We start from the raw sequence: 27,102 nt of genomic DNA on the forward strand, positions 1-27,102 counted from the left end.
GTACAAAAAGGCACATAGTAGACAATCAGAAGTGTTTATTGAGCAAATGAATAAGTGGAAAAAAGAGGAACATCTGATAAATAAATACATACTATTTATGGACACAATATAGAATATCATTATGTGAGAAATAATATTTACCTCCAAGGAATAAAGACAAACCACCAGATGCCAAAGAAGAGTTTATGTTTTAACTTTTGTATTATACGCCTCAGAGGGAACTTCTTTAAACCTTTCAAAGTATGTTTAATTTTGATTCAGACTAATGCTTGAAAACTAAAAAGCTTAAATGTTGAGATATAATATATTTAGGTGGATATTAAAATATCTTTATACAGTGTTCAGCAGTTACACTATGCCTTATAAGGGTACTTCTTTACTTACCCGGAAGGTTGTGCCACTTGTTCACGGCAAACAGCCTGTTAGCAGTGACTGTGATCACAGCGGGAGTGGCCAACCCAGGCTGGGTGTTGGCTGCCACGTGAGTGACAGGGGAGTTGGAGGGGAACTTGAGAACCATGATAACATCCTGCTGAGCTTGGTCTGTGAACATCAATGGACTCTGCAGGAGGAGATACTGTTGAGTGGGCAAGACAAGATCCAAATATAGGAAGGAAAAGACAAGGAAAGACAAGAAAGAAAGGGTGCAGGAAAAGAACAGGGAAGACCATGTTAACACAAGTTGCAAGTGAGAGCACAGCGAAGCAGAAAGGCTTATAGAAACAGCAGTTAGTATTTGTTTGGTTTTCATGTATGTCATTAGTTGAATTTCTAGGTGACTGAAGTAAACTACATTAACAGAAACACTTTAAAAATCCATAAACTTTATTAACTCCCTTCCCCACCCAATTCCCATGAAGAACTAAAAGAATGATTTGATTTCAATTCTAAATAGGCAAAGTATTGGGGATTGTGTTAAACCATTCCAATTGCTATTATGTGTCAAGTATTGATACAAAAGAGAAAAAAAAAAAGGAATGAGAATAGGCAATAGGCACGAAAGCAAGCCACGGTAATTTCCAAAGATCATCAAAAGTTGTGTTGAGTTAGCATGAAGATTTTGACAACTAAATAATGAGATAATTAATTAACAAATATATTTAAAAATAATAGTTGTACAGCATGCATGTATTATTATAGTAGAGAAATAATTTATGAACGTAATACACAAACTTAATTATAAAGGTGTTTCAAAGCAATGCATAATTAAATGTACTTGTAAAAACAATATATTTATATAGTGTACCAAGTCATAAACACTACCCTATTATAATGCAAATGCCACTGCTTTCTGCTGCAGCTAAGGATAAAGAGAAATAGCTAGATGCCCCCCTCCCTCTTGGTAAAGAAACTAAAGCTCAAGACTTTTGATTTCTCCTTTGAAAAGCAAAAAGTAACTGAAAATGTTAAACAAAACACTGTCTGTTCTAATAACTAGCAAGAAAATAAATCTGGAAGACTACTAAGATTTAGAACATTCTTACAAACCATATGTCATAATCTGAGACATACAGAACACCACTCTGATTTATTGGCTTTATTTATACTTTGTGGTAGCATGCTATCATGCAGTAATTGCACTGTGCATTTTCAGCAGATCTCCTCTACCATGTCTATTTTCTAATAGCTGATTAGTATCATTCAGAATCGAAACACTTTGATGAAGTGCTTCTGGCTGCTTTCCTCTTGCCATATTTCAAAACACCAGGTATATGTAAATGTGTAGGCACATATATTTAACACGTATTTATTCAGAGCTGCTAATAAAAAATTAAATACATTTGCATTTTTATTATCAGTGCTTTTTAAAAAAAGTTATTAAGAGTACTTAGAAAAACATATTGCACTAAGAATTCCTATTTGCACTCTTTGCATAAAGGTGTAAATAAAGGCAACTAATAAGCTACCCAGACACCCTTCTAAGCAAGTGGCTAAAAGCCAATCAATATTATGAGTTAATCCTCCCTGGATGCTCATTCAATTAAAGGTGTCAGTAATGCCTCATCTGATGTGGCCTCAATTAAATCCAACTATCTGATGGTGTGAAAACACAGGGGGATACAGCAACAGCAGCAAAACCAGACAAATAGGCAGCCTTCGTGTGCCCGCTAATTACTACACCTGGTGTATATTATGGCGCATGCACTTAACGCAGCACGAGGTGGCTTTAATTTCTGCTACATTCGTGTGTGTGTGTGTGTGTGTGTGTGCTGCAGTGATGGTTGATGGGGGAACTCATCTGAATGGTAGTAAAAAACAATTAATAACATTTGGGTCTTTGATTTTTCAAACCTCTGATATCAATAAGTAACCTTTCCTATACAGAGAACCTCTTACACAGTTTTAAGGAATTCTGTGAAATTGGGTAAAAATGAGAAACAATCAGCCAACCACAAAATATCCTATAAGCTAGCTTTGATGGAGTTCTGGGAAAAGGAAACGAATGTCATTTCAGAACACCAAGCCTTACTTTTCAACTGCGTAGGTTTTTTAAAAAAATAATATTTACTAAAGTCAATTTATAAACTCTGAGAAAGTCAGACTAAAACATACATCATGAAGTCTCACTGAAAGGAAGTTGATACATATTTCTGAGCTTAACAGCTCATGTTGTAAATACAATTAGGCTCAAATTGAATAATTCCAATGTTTATGCCCTTAAAAAAACACAGGAAAATCTCTAACGTATAGGAAGAATGTCTTGTTTACACAGTGCCTCTAGTGGCCATCTCTTAGCCACATGGCAAGGACAAGCCCTTTTCCATAGAAAGCCGCAGACACCATATCCAGAACCGTGCCCTGCATCCTTCCAACAAGCTGTCTCTCCGGCTGTTCCTGTGCATTTCATCCTGACTAGAGCTCCCAGTGCAGGCAAGTAGCAGGAAACACTCGGGGGCACCATCACATCCTTGGCTAGTGAGTATGGAATAAGGAACACTAGAAATAAGAAAAAGCCCAGCCCAGCATACTGGGCTAGTCTAGAGCCACAGTAACAGCTGTGGATGAGCGGAACAACTGGTCAAATAGGGGCAAGAGAAAAAACCCTCATCCAATCCTGGGTGCCTCTGCGAGCCCAGTACGAGGTAGAAGTAGGAAATTGCTAGCCAGATTTCATTCGGTTTTCCCAGATTAAGTATGCACTCGTTGACAACTCTGGTTTCTTTCTAACACACCTTTCTTTCCCACCCACATATGTATAAGAGGAAAAGCACAATTTGCACAGGTCTGAAAAGGAGTTCAGGTATTCGATTCAGAGGATGAGGATAATGGGAGAGATGGCCTCCCATCCTCAAATAAGCATGTGCCTTCCCAGCCTTGCCACCCTCGGGACAGTAAAGCTGATCTGCCTCAGTGAACCAGTCATCCTTTTGCCACGGAGAGAGGCTTGGCAGTAGGAACTCCCTCTTGGTCCCAGTGACCAAGGCTGTGCCGTGACCCAGGTAGAAAGTCAATGGAGCAGTGGAGGTGCTTCCATTAGCCAGCACCGCAGCAGTCTGCATCTCATTGACAAGCTATTACTAAAACTAATTCCAAACCCCACACATAAATCATTCTTACTATTTTTATGGCATTATCTTCCATTGTTCTTGCCAAATGTTCGTTTTTTGTGTAGTCTTTTCACTAAAGCTACCCTTTATGTTCTTTTAAATATGATTTCACTTGCTTAAAAACACTGAGGGGAAAAGGTGATGCAAACAATTTTTTAAATGCTCGTAGTTTATAATAATGGTCAATTCATATAGAGAAAGAAGGGGGAAAAAAGACTTGGAAGAAGAAAGAAGATGACAAAGAGGGCAAAAGGGGAAAAGACACAAAGAAGAAGGAAATATGGAAAGAGAAAGGAAGAAAGAGAAAGAGGGTCAGAGGCAGAGAGGACCACATCTGTATCCCTGGCCCTCTTGGCATCTAACAAAATTCTACCATTCTAAGCCACAACATGGAATCAGAATCCATTTTAAATTATTCAGGGACTTCCCTGGTGGCACAGTGGTTAAGAATCTGCCTGTCAGTGCAGGCGACATGGGTTCGAGCCCTGGCCCGGGAAGATCCCACATGCCGCGGAGCAAGTAAGCCCGCGAGCCACAACTACTGAGCCCGTGAGCCACAACTACTGAGCCTGCGCGTCTGGAGCCTGTGCTCCGCAACAGGAGAGGAGGCCGCGATAGTGAGAGGCCCGCGCACCGCGATGAAGAGTAGCCCCCGCTCGCCACAACTAGAGAAAGCCTGTGCCCAGCAACAAAGACCCAACGCAGCCAAAAATAAATAAATAAATAAATAAGTAAATAAATTTAAAAAAATTTATTCATTACATTTATGGAAATAGACATTATATCCCCTACTCTGAATTTAAAACGGTAATGAGCAACCTGTTTTATTGAGGGACAATTCAAGAAAAAATATAATACCTATCGCCTGTAGTTTTAAAATATGATTTTTGTCATGCCATTCAGTATTTGTTCCTATGCTGAATTTTCTTTATCATTAAAGTATTTCCCCCTGAAATTTCAGGAACCATAAAAGAGGAACAGCCACATATTTTACAGCTCTAGTCTATTTCCCTACTCCTGATTCTGGGCTGGCCTCTGACTGACTTGCTTTTGACCAATAGAATGCGGCATAAACAGTGTTACGCACGTTCAAAAGCAAGCTTCAAGAAGTCATGCCGAAGTGTTCTCCTGGAACACGGCTCCCACCATGGGAGTGGCCTGGGCGAACTTCCTTTTGATGAAAGACCACGTGGAAAGAGCGGTCTGGCGTCTCAGCACCTGCCCCAGCAGTCCGTGAGGGAGCCAAGGTGAAAGACAAGAAATGCCCATCTGTCCCTCAGAATCACAGGAAATATAAATCACTGTTTTATGCACTAAGCTTTGGATGTATAGTATATCATCATCGTCATCATCATTTTTTCCTCCAAGGTCCCTGACTCTCAGTAACATTTCCTACATATTAGGATTACTTCCCAAACTGAAAAACATATTGGGATGTAAAGAATAAACACAATAGGAAAACTAATCTAGACACTCATAGGGTCAAACCAGAAAAGTTATCCATCCCATGTCTGGAGATTCTATCCTAGAGTGAGGGTATGAGACAATTATGGACCTTTTAATTCTGCAACACAGAGCACAACCTGATGAAATACTAGAGCACTGGAGCAACGTCTGCTTCCCGAAGACTGCAGGAGAACAGGCCATATTTGCTGGCTGTCAGCAAGTTCACAAAGAGTGCATAAGAAGAACAAGCCCAGATGTGGTGGAGAATCTCAAGCACAATGAAAAGCAGTTATGAATGTCAAGCAGGGTCTCAAATAGAGGCAAGAAATGAGGAGAGTGCAGGCAGCACTTACCGCTTGCATGGCAGAACCTCTGGGAGGATGGGGCTCTATGAGGAGCTGAGAAGGCGTCTGCCCAAAACTTCGGATTTGTGCTTCGACAGCCTGGAAAAGGCACGGGCAAGTTTGAGGGTTAAGAGGTGCTAATTACAGGCAAAAGAACCACAACTGTCACCTGAAAATGTCATTCCATACTTCTGGCTTGTTTCATGTTGGAAATCAACCGTGTATTTTCACAGTGGGGCTAAGCACCTGGTAGGGCATTTGAGGGTGAGGTCATTCTTCACTACCGTGGAAGCTGTTCCTACAAAACCCTGCAAAACTTTCTCATCTTGCTCAGTGATAGGAAACAGAAACCAGCTATTACAATCAGAAATTGTCCTTTTTGGCTTCATCTCTGTTTTCTTGCATTTTTTCCCCTGCTTGCATCATCCCTGATGACTAAAGCTAATCTTTTACAGGTATAGAGAAAACCTACTGCTGCTTTGATTCTAGGCCCCATCTCACCCTGGGAAGTAGAAAAAAGAAACCCAGCACCTGTGAAAATCGCTTGATGCTATTACTTTTGAAGAGCATTATTGCCGACAGTCTCTTTGAACCTAAGTGGCTAAACAACAAAGTAAAAGCCATATGTTGTATCCAAGCATGAGAGGGTTAACCCGGGGACTGACCAAACACAAGAAACATGTGTGTGCGCCGTTTTCGAAAGATGTGTGCCTGTGCCCTTTGTCGCGCGCTTCCGACCACGGCTCTTCCTGTACACCCAGCAGAGATGCTCACTTCCCAACCTCATCAAGGAAAACTGTTAAATGCCAGATGCGGTCACTGTCTGTAATGATTTTATTTGTTTACTTGTTTATGCCTGTCTCCTCCCACTAAAATACAAGATCCATGAGAGTGAGGACCTTACCTCTCTTCTTCACTCTTAGATCCCTAAATTGGGTGAATGAATAAATGCTATAGTATGTGTGAGGGGACAGAAGGAAGCAAAGATACATAAAGATGACCTCAACACCCCACACAGTCAGTATTCTTAACTTCTGGGCTAAAAGGATGAAAAAAACCTCTTTGTAAGGGAATATATGTTCATCATGCTATTTTTTAATCCTTAAGAAAATGAGTATTCAATTATTATATGCTCTACAGGACTGTAGGCAATTAATAAATCATAAACAGGGAAATATAATCATTATCCAGTATTAGTTTCCTTTTTTTATTTGATAAGGATACCATTGGTAGTCCTCTACAATGACCTCTGAAGAAACAATGATAGCAATTCATTCATTTATGCATTCAATCATAATCATCAACTATGTATACAGCAGTATTAGGTGTCAATGTTTCTGCCCTTGAAGAAAGTATCCCTAATATAGAAAGCAGGGCATGTACTTGGATGGTTGAATAACAGTTTGATGCAGTCAGTCCAATAAATTCAAGGAATGCACTATGACTTGCTTAGGCAGAAAAGACTGGAAAGCACCTCTGTGAAAGCTGAGTGTTATGGTGGAAGCAGCACAGGCTTTGAAGTCACACGGACCATGTGCAAATCCTGACTGCACACCACTTAAAAGCTATGTGACCTAGGGCAAGTCATTCAACCTAAGTTTCAATTTTCTTCCTGTAAAATGTGGATAATAGTACCAAGCTCATAGTGTTATATTAATGAATACATGATATATATGTAAAAAACACAGCGAAGTGCTTATTAGTAGAGATTAGACCCTGAAAATGCAGCCAACAAATACTCATTGAGGGGCTTCCCTGGTGGCGCAGTGGTTAAGAATCCACCTGCCAATGCTGGGGACAGGGGTTTGAGCCCTGGCCCGGGAAGATCCCACATGCCGTGGAGCAACTAAGCCCGTGCGTCACAACTACTGAAGCCCACCTGCCACAACTACTGAAGGCTGCACACCTGGAGCCTGTGCTCCACAATGAAGAGCAGCCCCCACTCCATGCAACTAGAGAAAGCCCGTGCGCAGCAATGAAGACCCAAAGGAGCAAGATAGATAAATAAATAAATAAATAAATTTATATTAAAAAAATACTCATTGAGGGCTGCTAACAACACCAATAACAAATATTTATTTAGTACTTATTATTGCCAGGAACTATTCTAAGTGATTTTACTATCTTATATCACTTAATCTTTAAATTGTATGATGTGAGTACTTTACTATATCCATTTTATAGATAAGGAAAATAATGTACAAAGAACTTAAGTATCTTGTCCAAGGTCACACGGTAGTTAAATGGCAGACTCAAAATGTGCACCCCAGCAGCTTGATTCTAGAGCTCATATGCTGAACCATTAAGCTACTCTTTCTCCTTACCTGTTGCCAGGGACTATGCCAGGGCCTAGCGATAAGACTGAGCACACAAAAAACATGAGCTTATGATCTAATGACTGAATTAATAAAGTACCTCTAATATCAACATCATCATCATCATTACAGTGAACAAAGTATGTGCACACACAATTAGAGCAGCACGCTAGGCAAGGGTTGGTTTTATATAGTAGGAGATAAGGCTGGTCTCAGACTTCAGAAACCAGAAAAGGAGCCAATAGGAAGTAAGGAGTAGAGACTAGGATCATTTCAGAACAGCACCTAAAACATCTTTTGATGGGGTAAAATCAATTTATGATCAACATCAAGGACAGTCTTGAGGAAAAAAATATCACAAAAGGGCAACTTGAAGCTTAAGGTAGTCACAAAGAAGGAGGTGGGAGCACTGCTCTTTTATGATATATGGATTTATGACTTGCTTTATGAATGTGAACCTTAAGTCTCTTTTAGAAACAGTTAGCAAGGCCAGTGCCCTTTCCTTTGACTGCTGCTGCCTTCGGTAGTCCCCGCCCAATAGCCCACATGCATTTCCCCTCATTAAAAAGAAGGGGATCTATATTTCTGTTTTTGTGCCAGTACCATACTGTCTTGATTACTGTAGTTTTGTAATATAGTCTGAAGTCAGGGAGCCTGATTCCTCCAGCTCCATTTTTCGTTCTCAAGATTGCTTTGGCTATTCAGGGTCTTTTGTGTTTCCATACAAATTGTGAAATTTTTTGTTCTAGTTCTGTGAAAAATGCCATTGGTAGTTTGATAGGGATTGCATTGAATCTGTAGATTGCTTTGGGTAGTAGAGTCATTTTCACAATGTTGACTTTTCCAATCCAAGAACATGGTATATCTCTCCATCTATTTGTATCATCTTTAATTTCTTTCATCAGTGTCTTATAATTTTCTGCATACAGGTCTTTTGTCTCCTTAGGTAGGTTTATTCCTAGATATTTTATTCTTTTTGTTGCAATGGTAAATGGGAGTGTTTTCTTAACTTCACTTTCAGATTTTTCTTCATTAGTGTATAGGAATGCCAGAGATTTCTGTGCATTAATTTTGTATCCTGCCACTTTACCAGATTCATTGATTAGCTCTAGTAGTTTTCTGGTAGCATCTTTAGGATTCTCTATGTATAGTATCATGTCATCTGCAAAGAGTGACAGCTTTACTTCTTCTTTTCCGATTTGGATTCCTTTTATTTCTTTGTCTTCTCTGATTGCTGTGGCTAAAACGTCCAAAACTATGTTGAATAATAGTGGTGAGAGTGGGCGACCTTGTCTTGTTCCTGATCTTAATGGAAATGGTTTCAGTTTTTCACCATTGAGGACGATGTTGGCTGTGGGTTTGTCATATATGGCCTTTATTATGTTGAGGAAAGTTCCCTCTATGCCTACTTTCTGCAGGGCTTTTATCATAAATTGGTGTTGAATTTTGTCGAAAGCTTTCTCTGCATCTATTGAGATGATCATATGGTTTTTCTCCTTCAATTTATTAATATGGTGTATCACATTGATTGATTTGCATATATTGAAGAATCCTTGCATTCCTGGAATAAACCCCACTTGATCATGGTGTATGATCCTTTTAATGTGCTGTTGGATTCTGTTTGCTAGTATTTTGTTGAGGATTTTTGCATCTATGTTCATCACTGATATTGGTCTGTAGTAGAAAGCCCAGAGGTAAACCCATGCACATATGGTCACCTTATCTTTGATAAAGGAGGCAAGAATACACAGTGGAGAGAAGACAGCCTCTTCAATAAGTGTTCAATAATTCTTTTCAATAAGTGGTGCTGGGAAAACTGGACAGGTACATATAAAAGTATGAAATTAGAACACTCCCTAACACCATACACATAAATAAACACAAAATGGATTAAAGACCTAAATGTAAGGCCAGACACTATCAAACTCTTAGAGGAAAACATAGGCAGAACACTCTATGACATAAATCACAGCAAGATCGTTTTTGACCCACCTCCTAGAGAAATGGAAATAAAAAGAAAAATAAACAAATGGGACCTAATGAAACTTAAAAGCTTTTGCACAGCAAAGGAAATCATAAACAAGAAGAAAAGACAACCCTCAGAATGGGAGAAAATATTTGCAAATGAAGCAACTGACAAAGGATTAATCTCCAAAATTTACAAGCGTTCATGCAGCTCAATAACAAAAAAACAAACAACCCAATCCAAAAATGGGCAGAAGACCTAAATAGACATTTCTCCAAAGAAGATATACAGATGGCCAACAAACACATGAAAGAATGCTCAACATCATTAATTAGAGAAATGCAAATCAAAACTACAATGAGATATCATCTCACACCAGTCAGAATGGCCATCATCAAAAAATCTAGAAACAATAAATGCTGGAGAGAGTGTGGAGAAAAGGGAACCCTCTTGCACTGTTGGTGGGAATGTAAATTGATACAGCCACTATGGAGAACAGTATGGAGGTTCCTTAAAAAACTAAAAATAGAACTACCATACAACCCAGCAATCCCACTACTGGGCATATACCCTGAGAAAACCATAATTCAAAAAGAGTCATGTACCAAAATGTTCACTGCAGCTCTATTTACAATAGCCAGGACATGGAAGCAACCTAAGTGTCCATCAACAGATGAATGGATAAAGAAAATGTGGCACATATATACAATGGAATATTACTCAGCCATAAAAAGAAACAAAATGGAGGTATTTGTAGTGAGGTGGATGGACTTAGTCTGTCATACAGAGTGAAGTCAGAAAGAGAAAAACAAATACCGTATGCTAACACATATATATGGAATCTAAGAAAAAAAAAAAAAGTCATGAAGAACCTGGGACAAGACGGGAATAAAGACACAGACCTACTAGAGAATGGACTTGAGGATATGGGGAAGGGGAAGGGTAAGCTGTGACAAAGTGAGAGAGTGGCATGGACATATATACACTACCAAATGTAAAATAGATAGCTAGTGGGAAAGAGCCTCATAGCACAGGGAGATTAGCTCGGTGGTTTGTGACCACCTAGAGGCGTGGGATAGGGAGGGTGGGAGGGAGACGCAAGAGGGAAGAGATATGGGAACATATGTATATGTATAACTGATTCATTTTGTTATACAGCAGAAACTAACATACCATTGTAAAGCAAGTGTACTCCAATAAAGATGTTAAAAATAATAATAATAAAAAGAAGGGGAGCAGGGAACAGATTGCTTCCACACTGGGCCTATGGAGTCAGATGGTTCAGAGTGCTAATCTTGACTTCACCATTTATCTGCTGCATGACTTTGAACAAGTAGCTTAATCTGTTTCCCCATTGATAAAATAAAGATAATAATAATAATGCCTAGCTCATAGAATTGTTTGGAAAATTAAATAATACATATAAAGTGCTTAGCATAATACCAAGCACATAAAAGGCACTAAATAAAATGTTGTATTATTGTTGGGTTTGGGGCTCAGCACGATCCCCGTTTAACACAGCTAAAATAGAGAAGGAAGAAATGCTTCAGGAGTTTACAATGAGCATGATGATGATGAATACATTATTGAAAAAAACTGAAATCTGGCTCAGGATTTCAAAGTATACTGCAGGGCTAAGTGCCCAGAGACAGGGAGATCTCCTTGGAGGTTCAGAGAGCAGTCTAAAACATAAGGAACTGTATACCTCAGTCCTTATGAAGCTGTGCTATCTGCAAGAAAGGGATAAATATGCAAACTATGATCTAAGGCAAAATCAACAGGTCTTAGTGACTGATGACTTTGAGCAATGAAGAAAAGAGAAAAGACAACACAAATTCTTTTCTTTTGAACTTGCATATTTTAGAGTAGTAAGGCAATAAATAGAAATACAAGTTTCTGTGAGGGAGAACTAGTGATAGCCGTCGAGCCAGGTTGAGATGTCCAGTGCTCAAAAGAAAGCCCGGGACTCGCTCTGGGATGAAACATCAGAGGTATTGATTTGGGTGTCATTCATGCAAGAGAAATTCAAGTCAATGGTTTTTGATCTTGCCCTCTCACTGTGTTTATGTGTGTATCCTGCAGAATTGAGCTCAAACTCTCCTTTATATAATACTGCCCTGATCAAATGTCTTCAATTAACTGCCAGTACTTAAAAGACAAAGGCCTACTCCTTGATATGAGGCACTGAGAAGAATGCTATATAATTTCTATGGTATCCTTGACAAAAAATAAATAACTTCATTCGAATCACATGAAAATATCAGAAAGACAAATTAAGGGGCATTCAACAAAATATCTGACCACTTTTCACAAATATCAAGACCATTAAAGAGACGCAAAGACTGAGTCACTGTTACATATAGAAGGAAACCAAGAAAGTATCAACTAAATACAACGTGGAATTCTGCATAAGATCATTAGACAGAAAAAGAATCGTTAAAGAATGTGATGACATTTCACAAGGTCTGTAGTTTAGTTAATTATATTGACCCAACGTTATTTTTATGGTCTTGATCATTTTACTAAGATTATGTAAGGTGCTGATCTTAGGGGAGCCTGGGAAGAAATGTACACAGGAAATTTTTCTACTATGTTTGCAACTTGTCTGTGTCTAAAATTATTCAAAATAAAAAATTTAAAAAGAAAAAAAAAGATAAAGACCTACCGCTAGGCAATGTAAGTCTTCCTACCTCTCTAACTTTTATTCCCTCATCCTATGCCCTGTACTGTCAAGCTGATTTTCTTCCACAAATGTAACCAGCCATTTCTGCCTTACGTTTTCTCTCATGCCGCTGACTCTCCTAGATTAGTTCTCCTCATCTTCAGTTTTCTAAGTCGTACCCCTCTCTAGAAAACCCTGCTTGAGTTCTACCTTGTTGGTGTAACATTTCCCAAATCTTATAGCCTATTCATGCTGCTGATTACATACTTGACTCAGGCTTCCTTGTAATGTTATTTAGCTTTTATGAGATTACTGGTCTGTCTCAGCAACTATACTATAGGGTCAGAATATCATATTTTAGTAGTGTGCAGCAGGAAGAACAGTACCTTGTACATAGTATTCACAAAACAAAAAAAGTTTACTGAGTACCTTTTATACAGCAAGGCCGCCCAGACCCTTGTGCCTCATCTAGGGTTATACTGGGACAAAAAACAAGCACAGTTCTTGATGAGGCAAAATGGGGGTGAGGAGGAGAATGGGGGAGTGATAAGTGAAGGCTGATAGCTGCTGTTACAAAGCAGTCAAAAGAGTCTTTCTTAGAAAAGTTCTGAAGGATGTCACTAAAGGCAGTAATTCTCACTTTCAGCCCCCTACACACCTGAGGGATATGACAACACTCCAGTGTCTCCCTGTAGCAGTGATTCTTAAGGGCTAAGTGAGAAATCCTGGGGGAATATGTGTGATTTGAAAAAGCCCCTCAAGTAATTTTGTTTATTACTCTCTTCACTTTTCCCTTCAGCCCTTTGTATACAGCAACAGAAAATTCAGAGGCATAACGGAGGTTTGAAATCACAGGAAACATACAGGTATAACATTCAGGAAGGTGAATAGGTAAGAGCGTAGCTTAATGAACTCTACCAAATGCCTAAACTGTTTTTAATGAACTCTCCTTCACCAAGAGAGTTTTGGTCCCAGGTGATATATTTTTAGAATTTGTTTATTATGTTAAATTTTTATTATGGAATAGGATAATGGATCCCTATGTACCCATTAGTCAATTTCAATAATTATTAACACATTTGGCCGTAGGTTATTTTAAGGTGGTGGTTCAGCCTAGGCAATGTGCTAGAAAGATTTATTGGAAAATAGGAGACTGTGCCTACCTTTAAGCAGTTTATTTTTTCAAGTCTACTGCAAAACTACACTGAGAACAAAAATATCAAAAAATGACCCCAAATTGTAAACATTAGCCAGCAGCCTTCATCTTTGTTCAGAAGGGTTAAACACACCTGGACTTGAAAGGAGATGTTCAACCCTAAAGCTGCAAATGTGATTATGTGACTTCTCTAGTTAAAATCCTTCCATCCAAATTCCTTATCACGGCGTGGCCCCGTAGCATGGGGTTAAGTATGCAGACACTGCAATCAGACCGCCTCAGTTCAAATATTAGCTTTATCACATATTAGCTGAGTGACTCCGGCAAGTTATGCCTTAGTTTCCTCGTCTACAAATGGTAATAATGACAGTGGGTCTTTATTGGGTTGCTGTGAAGATTAAATGAGATAATATAAAACACTTGGGACAGTTCTTGACAGGTCAGTGTTTGATGTTATTATTACAGCATATACATAAAAGACAACATGGTGTCTGGCTGAGGTTAAGAAAGCATTTAATAAATGTTACTAACCACTTATAGTTAAGGTTAATAATAGTAATCTAGCTCCTGCCTATGTTTCCAGTCTCATGCCCTGACACTGTCCCTCTCACGCTCTATAATGTGCGATGTAATGTGTCAAACTGCTTCCGTATTTGTTTTCCGATTTTTTCTATTCCCTTTCTCTGTGCGGTTGCCTCCTCTTCATTCTTTAAGACTCAGCTCAGCATCTCTGTACTCTGAGAAATCTCTTTCTAGATCTCAGCCAGACTGTTGCTGCCCCGCCCTGTTGCTTTGGAGCAATGCGCACAGACCCCTACTACCTACTTAACTAAAATTCTAATTACTGGTCTAATTTCTATCTTATCAATTAGACTATAAGTCTTCCTGAGACCAGGGACTTCTAAGTATTTCTGTGCTTCTGGGGGCCTGACACACAGTAGGTGCTCAATCAATATTTACTTAATGAATGAATGGTTATCCAAGTCAGTGTAATTCAGCAGGTATGCAGCTAAGAGATACACTCCTAACACTATTATAGAGCAGCCCAGCACTGAAAAAACATTCTATTAAACATTTCTACTACTTTGCTGTACAGCAAGAAACTAACACAACATTGTAAAGCAACTATATTCCAATAAAAATTTAAAAAATTTTCTACTGAAAAGCTTACTTCATTCTTATTCATCAATTCCCAATTATTTCTGTAAATAGCCTGTTACTACTTTCTATAATAAACCTGAATTCAGCAGGCAGCATTCCAGATGTTGAAATACATAGTAATAAAAAAAGACTATGCAAATACTTCAAGACATTCCAGTAAAACCACATATTTATGTTTTATAAACAGCATCTCAAATATTACCTAGAGAATTTATTAATGGATTTCTAAATGGAAATATTATGAAAAGATTTTCAGCAAGTTGTGCATTCTATTGTTTTCTGTGCCAGCCATTGCATACTTGCATGATTTTATGGCTATATAGAGAGAAAGGGACATTACATATAGAGAGAATATAGATACACACACTAGCTAAAACAAAAGAATGAAAGAAAAGAGAAAAGTAAAGGGAAGTAGACTGGCTTGGTGACAATGTAGGGCTTCAACTTAACAGTGACTATTTTAGTCTCTCTGAAGTGGTCTTTTTAATCTAACAGAGGAAACAAGTTAACTCAGTACAACACTTAGTAACCAACAATAAAGCTGTAAAACTTTAAGATGAGTTTGGGGGAGGAATAACTTAAACATATGGATGCAATTAAGGTAAACACGTATGTACTCTGCTTTTTTTTAAGCACACAACTCTGAAATTGCATTTTATCCCCTATATATTTACATCTAAAAGCACTATAAAATTGGGATAGGGAAACTGAAAAAATCATTTATTAAGAAATAACATGCCATTTATTAGTATATTAAAATTTTCTGACATTACCAAAATTAAGTACTAGAAGGCTATCTTAAGATTCTAGAGTAACTCCTTACCGAAAGATATTTACAAATCCAAATAAGACTTCATATTTTGGATTTCAGAATTAATTCACTTTTCAATGTTTAAAAAGAGTCACAATAAGGCCATTTAGTGACTTCTCCTGTGTTACGTATCATATTATCACTTGTGCCTATTTCTCCCCCTTGCCCTTCACACATTTGAATTAACCTGGAGAAAAACTTGCTGGATATTTGACCAGTTTCCATTGTTTACTGACCAACTTTCTAGTTAACCAGCCTCAGTGCCCTCTGAAGCCACTGTTAAAATCCAGATTTGGTATTAGCAAATTAAAAAAGCATATTAATTATTATATGTTAGTATTTAATTCCTGAAGGACAAAAATCCTGATAATATTAACTACTAAGGCCAAAAGAAAACCTATAACAATTAGATGCACTTGATTAAAAATGGATGAAGAATCTAAAAGAGAAAATTATCTTTATAATGTAAATGGTCTTGTTTGCATAATACCTCTAGCTGCTTTAAAAAAAAAAAAAAGGCAAAGCATCATTTAGAAACGTTGTGAAACCAGGCTCCCTCTTAACATAAGAAATTAAATACAGAGTTACTTTTTAGTAGTCAGAACAATAAATGAACAAAATTTTAAAAAATAGCATAATGAACCTAAAAGAAATCTTTTAAGATTGAAATATAAATATTCATAGTGCCCTGGAAATAAAAAATATATAGGAATCAAGCTTTGTAAAGCATAATGTAAAAGATAAGTAGCCTATCAAGAAACAAGTATCATGGATATACTACCAGCATATGGAATTTTGAGAAGTCAATCAGATTTTACATTCAAAATAAACACCAGATGATATTTAACCAACAAATTATGCAAAGTAATCCACACAAAAGATGTATATAGTGAGGAAATAAGTTAATTGAACAGAAGTAATTCTATGTAAATTTGGACTTGAAAGACTTAAACTTTTTTTTTAATTTTGAGAAATTAGACATAGAGAAAAACAAAAATTTAGTTAAAAGTCAAATTTTTATGTTTTCTGATAAAGATTGACCTATTGATTCCACTTCTACAAATTTTCATAAAAGTGGAGTCAGATGAATGCGAAAAGATTAAGATACAACGATGGCTATTATAGCACTTTATAATAGTAAAAATTAGGGGGAAAAACTAATTAAATTATGCTAATGGAATACTATGCAGTCATTAAAATGAGTGAGTTGAACTGAATATATGTGACATGGAAACTAGTCTATAGTATATTGATTAAAAAAAATTCCAAATCATCAAAGAATATAGTTTATTATCTCATTTAAATAAAAAAATTAAAAATAAAATAAAATTAAACTATATAAACACACACTAACGTGTTATGTGAGTACATGTATACACATACATAAATACACACGTGTAAAATCTGGAAAGGTACATAAACTTATCAGCTATTATCTCTGGTGGGGGGTAGGTGAAAAGACTGGCAGAATAAAAATTAATACCTTCTTCACTTTTATACTATTTGATATCTTAGACAAAGCATGTATTACTTTTAAAATAGAGTAATAAAATATTTCTATTGTGAAACAAATCTAAAACTAAAAAACATAAAAATCTAAAGAAAAATCTGACAATATGCAATATAGCTTTATGAAATTTAATTTTTCCATTAACATAGAAACCAGAAGTATTTCTTAACCACCTAGGGACAATTCCAACTGATAAACTGGTCAAACACTATGAAATCAATAGACCTTGCTACAAAGTTAATTTTGTTATTTTGAGCTTATTTCCTAAATTATTTCTATCTGATTTCAAGGAGCCATTAGTTTTAGCAATATTTTACCATCATTTATCGCTAACTAAATATTTAGAAAGGTATATACACTTTGCAAGTAAACAATGTTTTACTTACATTAGGTATTTGGAAGCATATACATATCATGATGGCATATAGTACATAAAGAGCAAAGAGAAAGAGCAGCTAGCTAAATAAAGTAAACCTCTAAAAAAAAAAAACGAATACAGTGATAAGAAACCAGGGGAGAGGGGAAATTAGGAAAAGGACTATTTTTACTTATATTTTTTACTCAATAATATTATGGAAGTTACCACGGTGAAATATAACGTAATTATAAATTGTGAAAATATGCATAGATTTCCTATTAGTGCTTTTAGCCGAGCCCATATATTCCAGGCACGTTACCCTGAGGCCCAGCCCAGCCCAGCCCAGCTCAGCCTCACTGCAATCTCCACTTCTTGTAGCTGTCCATCCACTGCAGCATAATCCCAGCTGCCAATCTGAAAGAAACCAGCTAGTCAGAGCAGACACAACCAACAGAAACAAACGTCACTCAATAATGTTCAGCGGCACTGTGTTCATGGATAATTTCAAACAGTATCTCTGTCTAGAACACTGATGTGCTCATTCAAAACACCTCCATCTCTAGCTACTGGAAACGAGTAGATAAAGCAGCCTGCCTAGAAAAATAAGTGGAATGTTGCTTCAGAAAGGCTGCCAATACTAAGAGGAAAACATAGTGAAAACATAGTAAAAAGTTCTTAAAGAAAAAAAAAATTCAGGATAGTTGCATTCAGGAGGTTAAATTATTTCTCAAAACCAGACAAATATGTTTAAACTATGTTACGGAAGGAAACAGTCATTTGGTAAGAATCATTTCATCTATTTTTTCAATAATATTTGTATCTACCATGTACAAACACTGGAATGAGGTGCAGTTAGGAATCCTTGACCTCAAGGCACTTAAGCCTGAAAGACAATACACACACACACACACACACACACACACACACAAACACACACACACCTCAATTACACAGTACTGGCAGGGACAGAGAGAGGGAAGGCAATACATTTACTGTCATGACATAGTTAAATAATATTTAACATTTAAAAAATTTGCACTTAAGCATTTCCTAAATACTGTATTAATAGAATCTCAGTTCCTTCTTTGCACCAATAATGGAAACTAAAAGTAGTGATTCTAAGTAAACTTCCTCGTCTTTGTTAGAAATAAAACAACATTGCTATTCTGAAATTAGAAATTTGACTACGCTATTCTAACAGTTAGCAATCTGTTATACTTGCAAATAATCTTACATAGATTTTTCAAATCTAAGTAATTTTTTAATCTTAATCTTTCTAGAAACTTGAATTTAGTGTAAAATTTTGAGAACAAAATTTAGTCACTTGATTTGAGAGTACTTTTCATACTTTCAATTTAAAATGAAGATGGTGCCTGAAGGGATCAGGGGTTTATGACAGAAGTCATCAGCACATGGAATTGCTCAGGATTCCTTGGGTAGCTGATAGAGAAAAAAAATCATAAAAATATTAATACTTTGCTTTATGTCCTTGCATGTATAATTCAGCTACACCTATTTAACTAATAAGTTTGTAATAGGCATAATCACTAGCAAAATACAAAGATTAGCTTTCCTGACAACTTTAATGTTTAATTGACTAAGGGAAACTTTGTGCTTTTAATATACAAGAAAGTCTGGCATAATTTCAAGGTATTTTTAAATGTAGGTTTTCAATTAAAACTTGACCAATCCTTACTGTTTGTCTTTTCATTGTGCAGTTCCTGCCCTGCACTGTGTCAAATATGCCATCTGTGTAACACACTTCTGGCTAGAGATGTTTCAGGATTATTTCTGTAACACCCTGAATTGTGGCTGCGTGAAGCCTTAACTTACTGTATTCAATACTTATACTTTATTCTCTTGCTACAACCATCGTGACCATGTGGTCCTAATGTCCTACTCTTAAATCTCACTACAGTCACTACAAAAATTCCTGCCCCACCTGCTTACAACGGGCTTACAGACCATTCCCCGAACTATTTAACAAATGTTAACAATGCTATAAATACCAATTGTGTTTATGCTTTCTGAAAGATTCACTGCAGCCAGTGTTCTGCAGTAGTGTTAGAGCTGAAATAAGCTGTTGACTCCCACCATGAAAGTGATTGAATTCTAAGCCAAAAATGCTTTTCCTTGGATAAGACATCTGATTTGCTACCGCTGTCATGAAACTGGGGTCATGTGAACTTAAACACTGCTGCTGCTTCTTTTGGAAAACAGACCTTCTCAGAGTGATTATGTGTTACTAAAACAGCATTTGGAAGGATAAATTTGGAAGAGGGAAAATCAACCACTGACACGAAACACAACTTAGGGAGAAATTTTCAGGTTTTACTTTCATATTATGAGACCCATTGTATATAATTGTTTAAATTGAGCAGTATCATGGCTCTCCTTTTCCTCTTCCCTACCCATCTATGTAAATAGAGCTGAGTTCCATTTTCAGAAGGAAATAAATAACTTTAATATCCGAACTCACATAAACATAAAATCACATTGTATTTGCTTGAAAAGTAAAGGAGAAAATGATGCTTCCAGAGGAAATGTAGTGAGTACTTACAATAAGGTGCAAGATGGAAAAGCACGGATGATATTGTTCATATTAATGCTATCCTATGCAACATCTACCTGCAGTGTATCTTTTGCTCTTTGAACCTCCACCTCTGCTTCCCAGCTCCAGCGCACCCCAGGATCTGCCCCTGCCCTCCCTTCATAATGGCTGCTCAGACCCTGTGCTGTGTCTGTACTTTTCCTTTTGTCAAAACCTCCTATCAAGTTCTACGCACAGAGAGCTGAATGACTGGAAAAAATCGTTTAAAAAAAAAATCTGTAACCAAATAAATGATCTCTAACGGTAAAGTTTCAAGCACTGAGTGAAAGGCAATGAAGTCTATGGCAGAGGCTTTTTTTCTGTGTATATCAAAGCACATCATATAGAAATTGCTATAGCTGACTTTAGCATGAGACTCTGGCATTAGCTAACAGAGTCTAAACTTAGGGACCGACGCCTTCTACTCTTTTACTTTATACTTTCAGAGTATTTGAATTTTCAGAGTTAACGCACATTTTTTGGATAAATAAGTTGTTAAATCCCTTTATATACAATTTAATTATATACAAACACACACACACAATTTAGTAGTGAACCCAGAGATTGAGAATTCATGAATCTTAGGTCAAAAGCCTTCCTGCTTTTAGAAAATGATGATAAGGACTACAATCAACAGTGATGTATCTAAGATATTTTCCCTAAGAGTATAAGTAATCTTTTTTGGTCCTCCTCAAGTATGCTGGGAACAATGAGGAAATAAATTCAAACTGCTAAAAAGTATGAAAAAGAATTCTAGTTCAGTGAGTTAAATAACAATCTAAGAGATCAGAGGTACTCTAATTTCTGAGAGAGATAAAAGTTAAGAAATTGTAAATTCCTTCTTCTTTATCAAAGTTACACGAAGATCATTATACAAAGTCACTATCCTAGCAATGTTAAACATGGCCAGTGCCACAAAGTAATTACAAGAGACCTCCAAACAGCCAAAAGCAAAGTCAATATCCTTATCCTCATGTTAACGTGCATCACTTGTTTGGATTTTCAAGCAGAGACTTTTCCCCCTCAAAAGAGAGAAAGAGTTGTGGGTTGGCTTTTTCCTCTTGATTTTTAAAGAGAAACAATTTTCAGAATACAGAAAGTAGCAAATAAAAGAATTCCATGATCTCACTAACCAAAGATAATGACTATCTTTGGTGAGATGACCATATAAACATCTTGGGGTCTATAATTACAGAAATTTCCTAATGCATATATACACATTATAAAATTTGTATTTTCTATGTTTCATAACATGATCTGTTTTGCCATGTAATATGGCGAAGTATTTTTCCATAGCAATACATATAGACCTAGATAGCAATATTTTTTAATGATGTATATAGCATTCCACTGTATGGATTTACCAATATTTATTTAACCAGTTTCTCTGTTGTTAGACATTTATGTGGTTTTGGTTTTCGTGGGGTTTTTTTGCTATTATGAATAACTATACACTTGAACATCTTTTTTTACATATGTGTTCAATTATTCCTTTTGGTTAAAGTTCTAAGTAAATAGTGGGTATTTTAAAAACTGATAGATTGCTATAAAAATTCAATCTATTTTATCCTCACCAAATATATGACAATGTGTGTTTCTAACTGACATGAGGAATTTTCATTATTTTTCATTTTAGATGATCTAATAGGTAAAAAATGCTGTTGGATTTTAAATTGAATTTCACTGATTTCTAGTGAGGTTTCATACATTTGTGGCTTGTATTTCATCTTTTGTGAATTATCTGTTCCTGAACTTTGTCATTTGTTGTTTTTTTTGGATGTACGATAACTTCAATTTTTATGTAGACAAATATATCAATTTCCTTAATGACTTTTGGTTTTGATATTGACTTACAAAATGGGCCTTCTCCATTCCAAAAATTATTAAAATACTCACCTACAGTATTTTCTAAGTCCTGTAGTTGCACTTTTTATATTTACAATATAATCTTTATTCCAAACAAAAACATGTAATTCATTTGTAATTTCTTTTACCTTAAGATGTGAAATAGGGATCTAAATTTTTGCTATAACAGTTAGCTAGCTGTCTTAACACCACATGTTGAATAAGACAGCCTTTTCCCAGTGATTTAAAATACCACCTTTATCATATATTTTCATATATCATATGTCTATTTCTGGAAGCTCTATTCCGTTCCATTGAAGCTTAGAACTAGAGCATAGAGTTTTGATTACTATCATTTATACTTTCGTAGCTGAGGAAGTAATCAAAACCTATTTATTTACTTTAAATTTAGTTCTATCATATCTGGTTATTTGGTTTCTCAGGCTATCACATCTAAAAAATAGCTAATTGTTGACTAAGAGGACAGGTACCCAAAAGGCAGACATACTGACCTGGTAACAAGAAGTAAGAACTGATAGTTTTAGAGTAGAAATAGGAAAAATATAAAAAGAGAGCATAACAACTGAGAAAGAATAGCAGTACAGGATTCTTTAGTTTAAGTTCAAATATACCACAGAACAATAACTAATGTTAATAACAAAAATCACATTCATTAATTACACTCCTCACTTGTCATTACTCATATCATATGGTAAAACTGCCTCTACTCCTAAAAACTGTAGAGCGCCCATTGTTTTTCAAGTACACATAGAACATTTAAGAAAACTGACTATGCCCAAGGTGACTCAAGTCTCAATCTGTATCATATGTATCAGTCTTCAGCTTTAAATTAAGTTAAAATTAGTAACAAAAAGATACTAGATTGGATGTATGAAGGCAAGCCCTTGCTGAAGAGATGACCTTCAAGCCGAGGCACGAATGACAAGGAGCCAGCATGTGAAAATCTGGGATAGTCAGAGAAAATGGCTATCATAAAAAGGTGCTAATCCAGTGACAACCTTCACAGGCTCAGGAACAGAAAGAAGGTCAGTGAAACGGCGCACACGAATGAGGATGAGAACAGCATGGCATGAGATCAGAGAGGCAGGCAGGGCCAGATCATGTGGACCAAGCAGAATTTTATTCTTTGTTTAATGTGAAACAGGAAAGCTTAAGTAGAGGAGGGATGTGATCTGATTTACAGTTTTAAAATGTCACGTTGGCAGCTCTCTGGAAAGTGGATTGTAGGTAGTAAAGGGTAGAAAAGGGTGACCAGGACTACTAATGCTAGTCAGGGGAGAGATGATGACGGTGGCTTAGACTAATGACAGACATAAATGGTTTCCAAATGTGCTTTGGAGACACCATCAACCTAACTGCTCTTCATCACCAACTTCTTATGCCCCCCCCCCGCCCCCGCCACTCCCCACACGTTATTCTCCAGCCATGGGGCTGTACAGTGCTCCTTCCCATACACTGTGTTCTCTGCTTTCCACTGCTTCACCTACTTAACTCCTCATTCCTTAAGGATTATACTCAGGTGGGTTATTCTTGCCTAAATCTGGGTTGGCTGTTTCTCCCTTGTGCTCAGATATGTAGTGTACACATCTCACTCAGAGCACATCACTGTACTTACAATTTTTAAACACTTATTTCTGACCTAATAAAACTCCATCAGTGAACTGTTTTACACTAAGGAAGCTAACTGAGCTCTGAACTTTTGGATATAGCAAATATCATTTACATGATAATTGACAGGAGAACTCTGGATATAAGAAAGGATATAGAATTGTTCTAGAAACCATGCCTATAAATACAATTATATTCTAAATATATTAAAGAAAGTCTTTAAGGAAAATACTTATTTTACATTTTTTAGGAAAAGAAACATTATTTTATAAAGTTAATATTCAACTCATCATTAATTTATTTTGTGAATTTGGATTTTGGAACAAGGTTTTTTCCTTAATAAAAATATTTATTCTTACTCAGATCTGACTCTGAATTCAATTAACCTAAGTTTTCTCTCTTTTTAATTTCTTCTTTCCATGGTTTTTAGTTTTTCTTTCTTTCTTTCTTCTTTTTTTTTTTGAAATGCCGGTAGAAGGAAGAAAGGTGAATGAGTCAAACCAAATTTAGCAGAATTAATCATCAGAAAATAACCAATTTTTATTTATTTGTACCTTGTCTATAAAAACATATATGTAATACTAGGAAAGTAGAGTAGATTAAAAGTGGTAAAGGTAGAGGAAAAGGGAAAAAGGTACCCCAAGGAAATAGAGAAATAATGAAGAGTCAAGAGGCCTGTTAGAATAAAGAGCTCAAGGTAAGAATATATCCTCTAGTCAGAGGTCACAGATATTTGTGGCTGGGGGGGGGGGGGGGGGGGAAAAGCAAATTTGCCTGAAAAATAATTCTTTCTGGTGTGTGACATATGCGAATACAGACACGGTTGTATACTGATAACCCAGCTGTTTTCTAAAAATTAAAAACAACATAAAAGTTTAATGTGCTGCAGGCTGTTTCTCTGATTACTCTTCCTCCTCTCATGGTTATCATTTCTATTGTTTAGCGCTTTTTTTATAGAGAGATTATTTTTATGATCACTTACTGCACCATATGTATTAATCATTCACTCTAGAATAAAACTTTCTCAAGAGGAATGGAGCTTTTCCCAAGTAGTAAGTGAATACATGACTTGTATGTGGGGAGCCTGCCTCTGTGTATGACTGTGTGGACATCTAAGTGTCCCAGATTGAACCAAGTATATCATAGTGACCAGAAATAAGTCTAGTCTAGTCTGCTTTTAATACTAGAGAGGCACAAATCCATCCTGGTACCATTATTGTGATTTCACAGGGATAATGTTTCAATATAAGCCAAGTGTATGCACAGATTTCCTAGTTTTAGGGATGTTAAAGCCTCTTAGAAGAACAAGATTCTGAAGGAAAAATGGTACGGCCTGGAGATGGGGTGGAGAGTAAATTAGAAGATGGTGATAGCGGAAGCTTTACAACTAGCAAGACTTGACAAGGCTTGGGAGGCTGTCCTGGCCTGGGGTTACGGGCACATGGTTGGCCAGAGTAGAGCAATGGGAGCTGCCTCCCGGAGTTTCCTTATATGAATTTACGTTGTTCTCAAAGTGTGGAAGGAAACATTTTATGAAGACAGAGGCAGTCTGACCTCTCTGAAAGACTGTTCTACTCCCAAGTCACTGTGTATTCTGTAACCCAGCCTTTTTTCTTTATAGCACTCATCACTAACTGAAATTAGTTTTTATTGTTTATTTTCTGTGCACCTCATTGGAATGTGAGCTCCATGAGGGAAGGGGTTTGGACTGACTTTCTCGCTCATCTCTGTATTTTCAGCACCTTGAACAAAACGAATATTTGTTGAATAAGTGAATGAATAATTAATGAAAGAATAAACCTTCCCAATTTATAAGGCCCTGTCTTATTTACCCAAACCAGCCTAGATCCACCATTTCAACAATATCCCTTTAACAATTTCATTAACCACCCTTCCACTCTCAATTCTTTTTTTTAAAGAAAAATCTTCTTTTATATCCCTTTACAGTTGCTCCTAGTTGTCTTTTTAAAAAAATATTTATTTATTTATTTATTTGGCTGTGCCAGGTCTTGGTTGCGGCACGTGGGCTCTTGTGTTGCGGCACACGGCCTTCTCTCTAGTTGTGACGCGTGGGCTCCAGAGCATGTGGGCTCAGTAGTTGCAGCACGCGGGTTTAGTTGCCCCACGGCACGTGGGATCTTAGTTCCCTGACGAGGGATCTAACCTGCATCCCCTGCATTGAAAGGTGGATTCTTAACCACTGGACCACCAGGGAAGTCCCTCAATCCTTTTTTATATATTCCACCATACTCTCATGGCCAAACCCCATCTCTCTCTCCACATGTATAATTACACACATGTGCGCACACACACACACACACACACACACACACCCCTTCTCTATTCAACTTTTTTCTATATCTACTCTCCCACTATTGAGAACAGAGAAAAACATGTAAAGGAAATAATAATTTACATATTACTGAGCATCAATTAAGCACCTATCACTATGTCAGGTATTTCCACAAATATTACCTCACTTTTGGCACAAACCCTCATAATCTTGTTGCCTTTCCACCTCATTCAGGCACATTTACGTACACCAGTCCCCAGGCTAACCTTCCACTCTCTAACCGCAGACAAGGCAGTATTGTTTCCCGCTGTCCGGTGCTTTATCTATCCGTGTTCTGGATTTTGTTCCTTTCCTTTTCCTCATAGAGCTTGGCAGTCTATTTCATGCTTTCTTTCTTCTATGTTTCATGTGCTTCTCTCTTTTTGGATCTTTCCAATTAACACAGAAGTATGGTCAATTACCTATCCATTAAAAAAAAAAATCTCCCTCAGAGTGACTGGTAATGGGTACAGGGTTTCTTTCTGTGGTGACAAAATGTTGTAAAATTAGACTGTGGTGATGCTTGTAGAACTCCATGAATAAACCAAAACTACTGTACTGTATACTTCAAGTGGGTGAATTGTATCATATGTGAACTATATCTTAATAAAGCAGTGACAAGTTCTCCCTTCCATCATCTCCTTTCCTCACTGTGTTTACTTGTTCGCCTCCCATTCACAGCACAGTCCTCTACCATCTAAGCTTCCTCCTCTAATGACTCTTAGAATAATCCAATGAGGACTTTTCAGTTCTTATTTGTTCAGCCTTCTTTCAGACAGATTCTAAAACACACATGTGGTTATGTCACCAACCTCCAACCTTCAATCCACTGTCTTATAATGCAGTTAAAATTACTTTTCATGGCATTAAAATTACTTTTTCTGGCTCCTGTCTATCTCTTTCCCCTTATCACTTTTGGCTCATTCCACAGACATAATCTCCAGCCATGATCTCTTTCACACATTGTGCAGGAGGCTCATACAGTTTCTTCTGTGTCGCTATCCTTTGCTCACAACTCTATCCAATGTTCTTATTCACCCTTCAATCTACAGCTCCGGCCTCTCATTTCCCAAAAAGCGTGGCTGGATTCTGGCAGTCTAGGTTTAGTGCCTGTTCTCCACGCTTGTGCATGCATGCAGTGTGCTTATCTCTACACTGAATTTGTCACAGTATTATAACTGTTTACTTATCCGTATTTCCCCACGAGACAATGAACTCTAGCTGATGAGGGCAGGCACTTGCCTTTCAACTCTTTAACCTTATTACATAATTTAGGTTCAGTAAAAGGTTGTCGAAAAAAATTAATGACCTAGTCTTGTTTTCTGTTCTCTCTTTGCCTCACTTTACAATGAATTCTGTATGAATCTTCTAAGAAACAATCTCTAGTAACTTCTCTAGTGTTAACACTTTATGATTCTTTCTATGATGC

The 27,102-nt window shown here is 36.9% G+C and overlaps 1 protein-coding gene across 4 annotated transcripts in view; it reads right to left on the reverse strand.

Moving 5' to 3' along the window:
* LRBA (LPS responsive beige-like anchor protein) overlaps positions 1–27,102 on the reverse strand; it is a 745,100-nt gene that overhangs the window by 44,025 nt on the left and 673,973 nt on the right. For 3 of the 4 annotated variants that reach the window (XM_036852028.1, XM_036852029.1, XM_036852027.1), the window contains exons 49-50: positions 5,348–5,437; positions 385–577 (exon numbers count right to left, since the gene is read on the reverse strand). In XM_036852028.1, coding sequence (XP_036707923.1) covers positions 385–577; positions 5,348–5,437 — 283 coding nt within the window. The remainder of the gene's footprint in view (positions 1–384; positions 578–5,347; positions 5,438–27,102) is intronic. The other variant, XM_036852030.1, reaches the window with a different exon arrangement.

Source organism: Balaenoptera musculus, chromosome 5 (genome assembly GCF_009873245.2).
Source record: "Balaenoptera musculus isolate JJ_BM4_2016_0621 chromosome 5, mBalMus1.pri.v3, whole genome shotgun sequence".
NCBI lineage: Eukaryota > Metazoa > Chordata > Mammalia > Artiodactyla > Balaenopteridae > Balaenoptera > Balaenoptera musculus.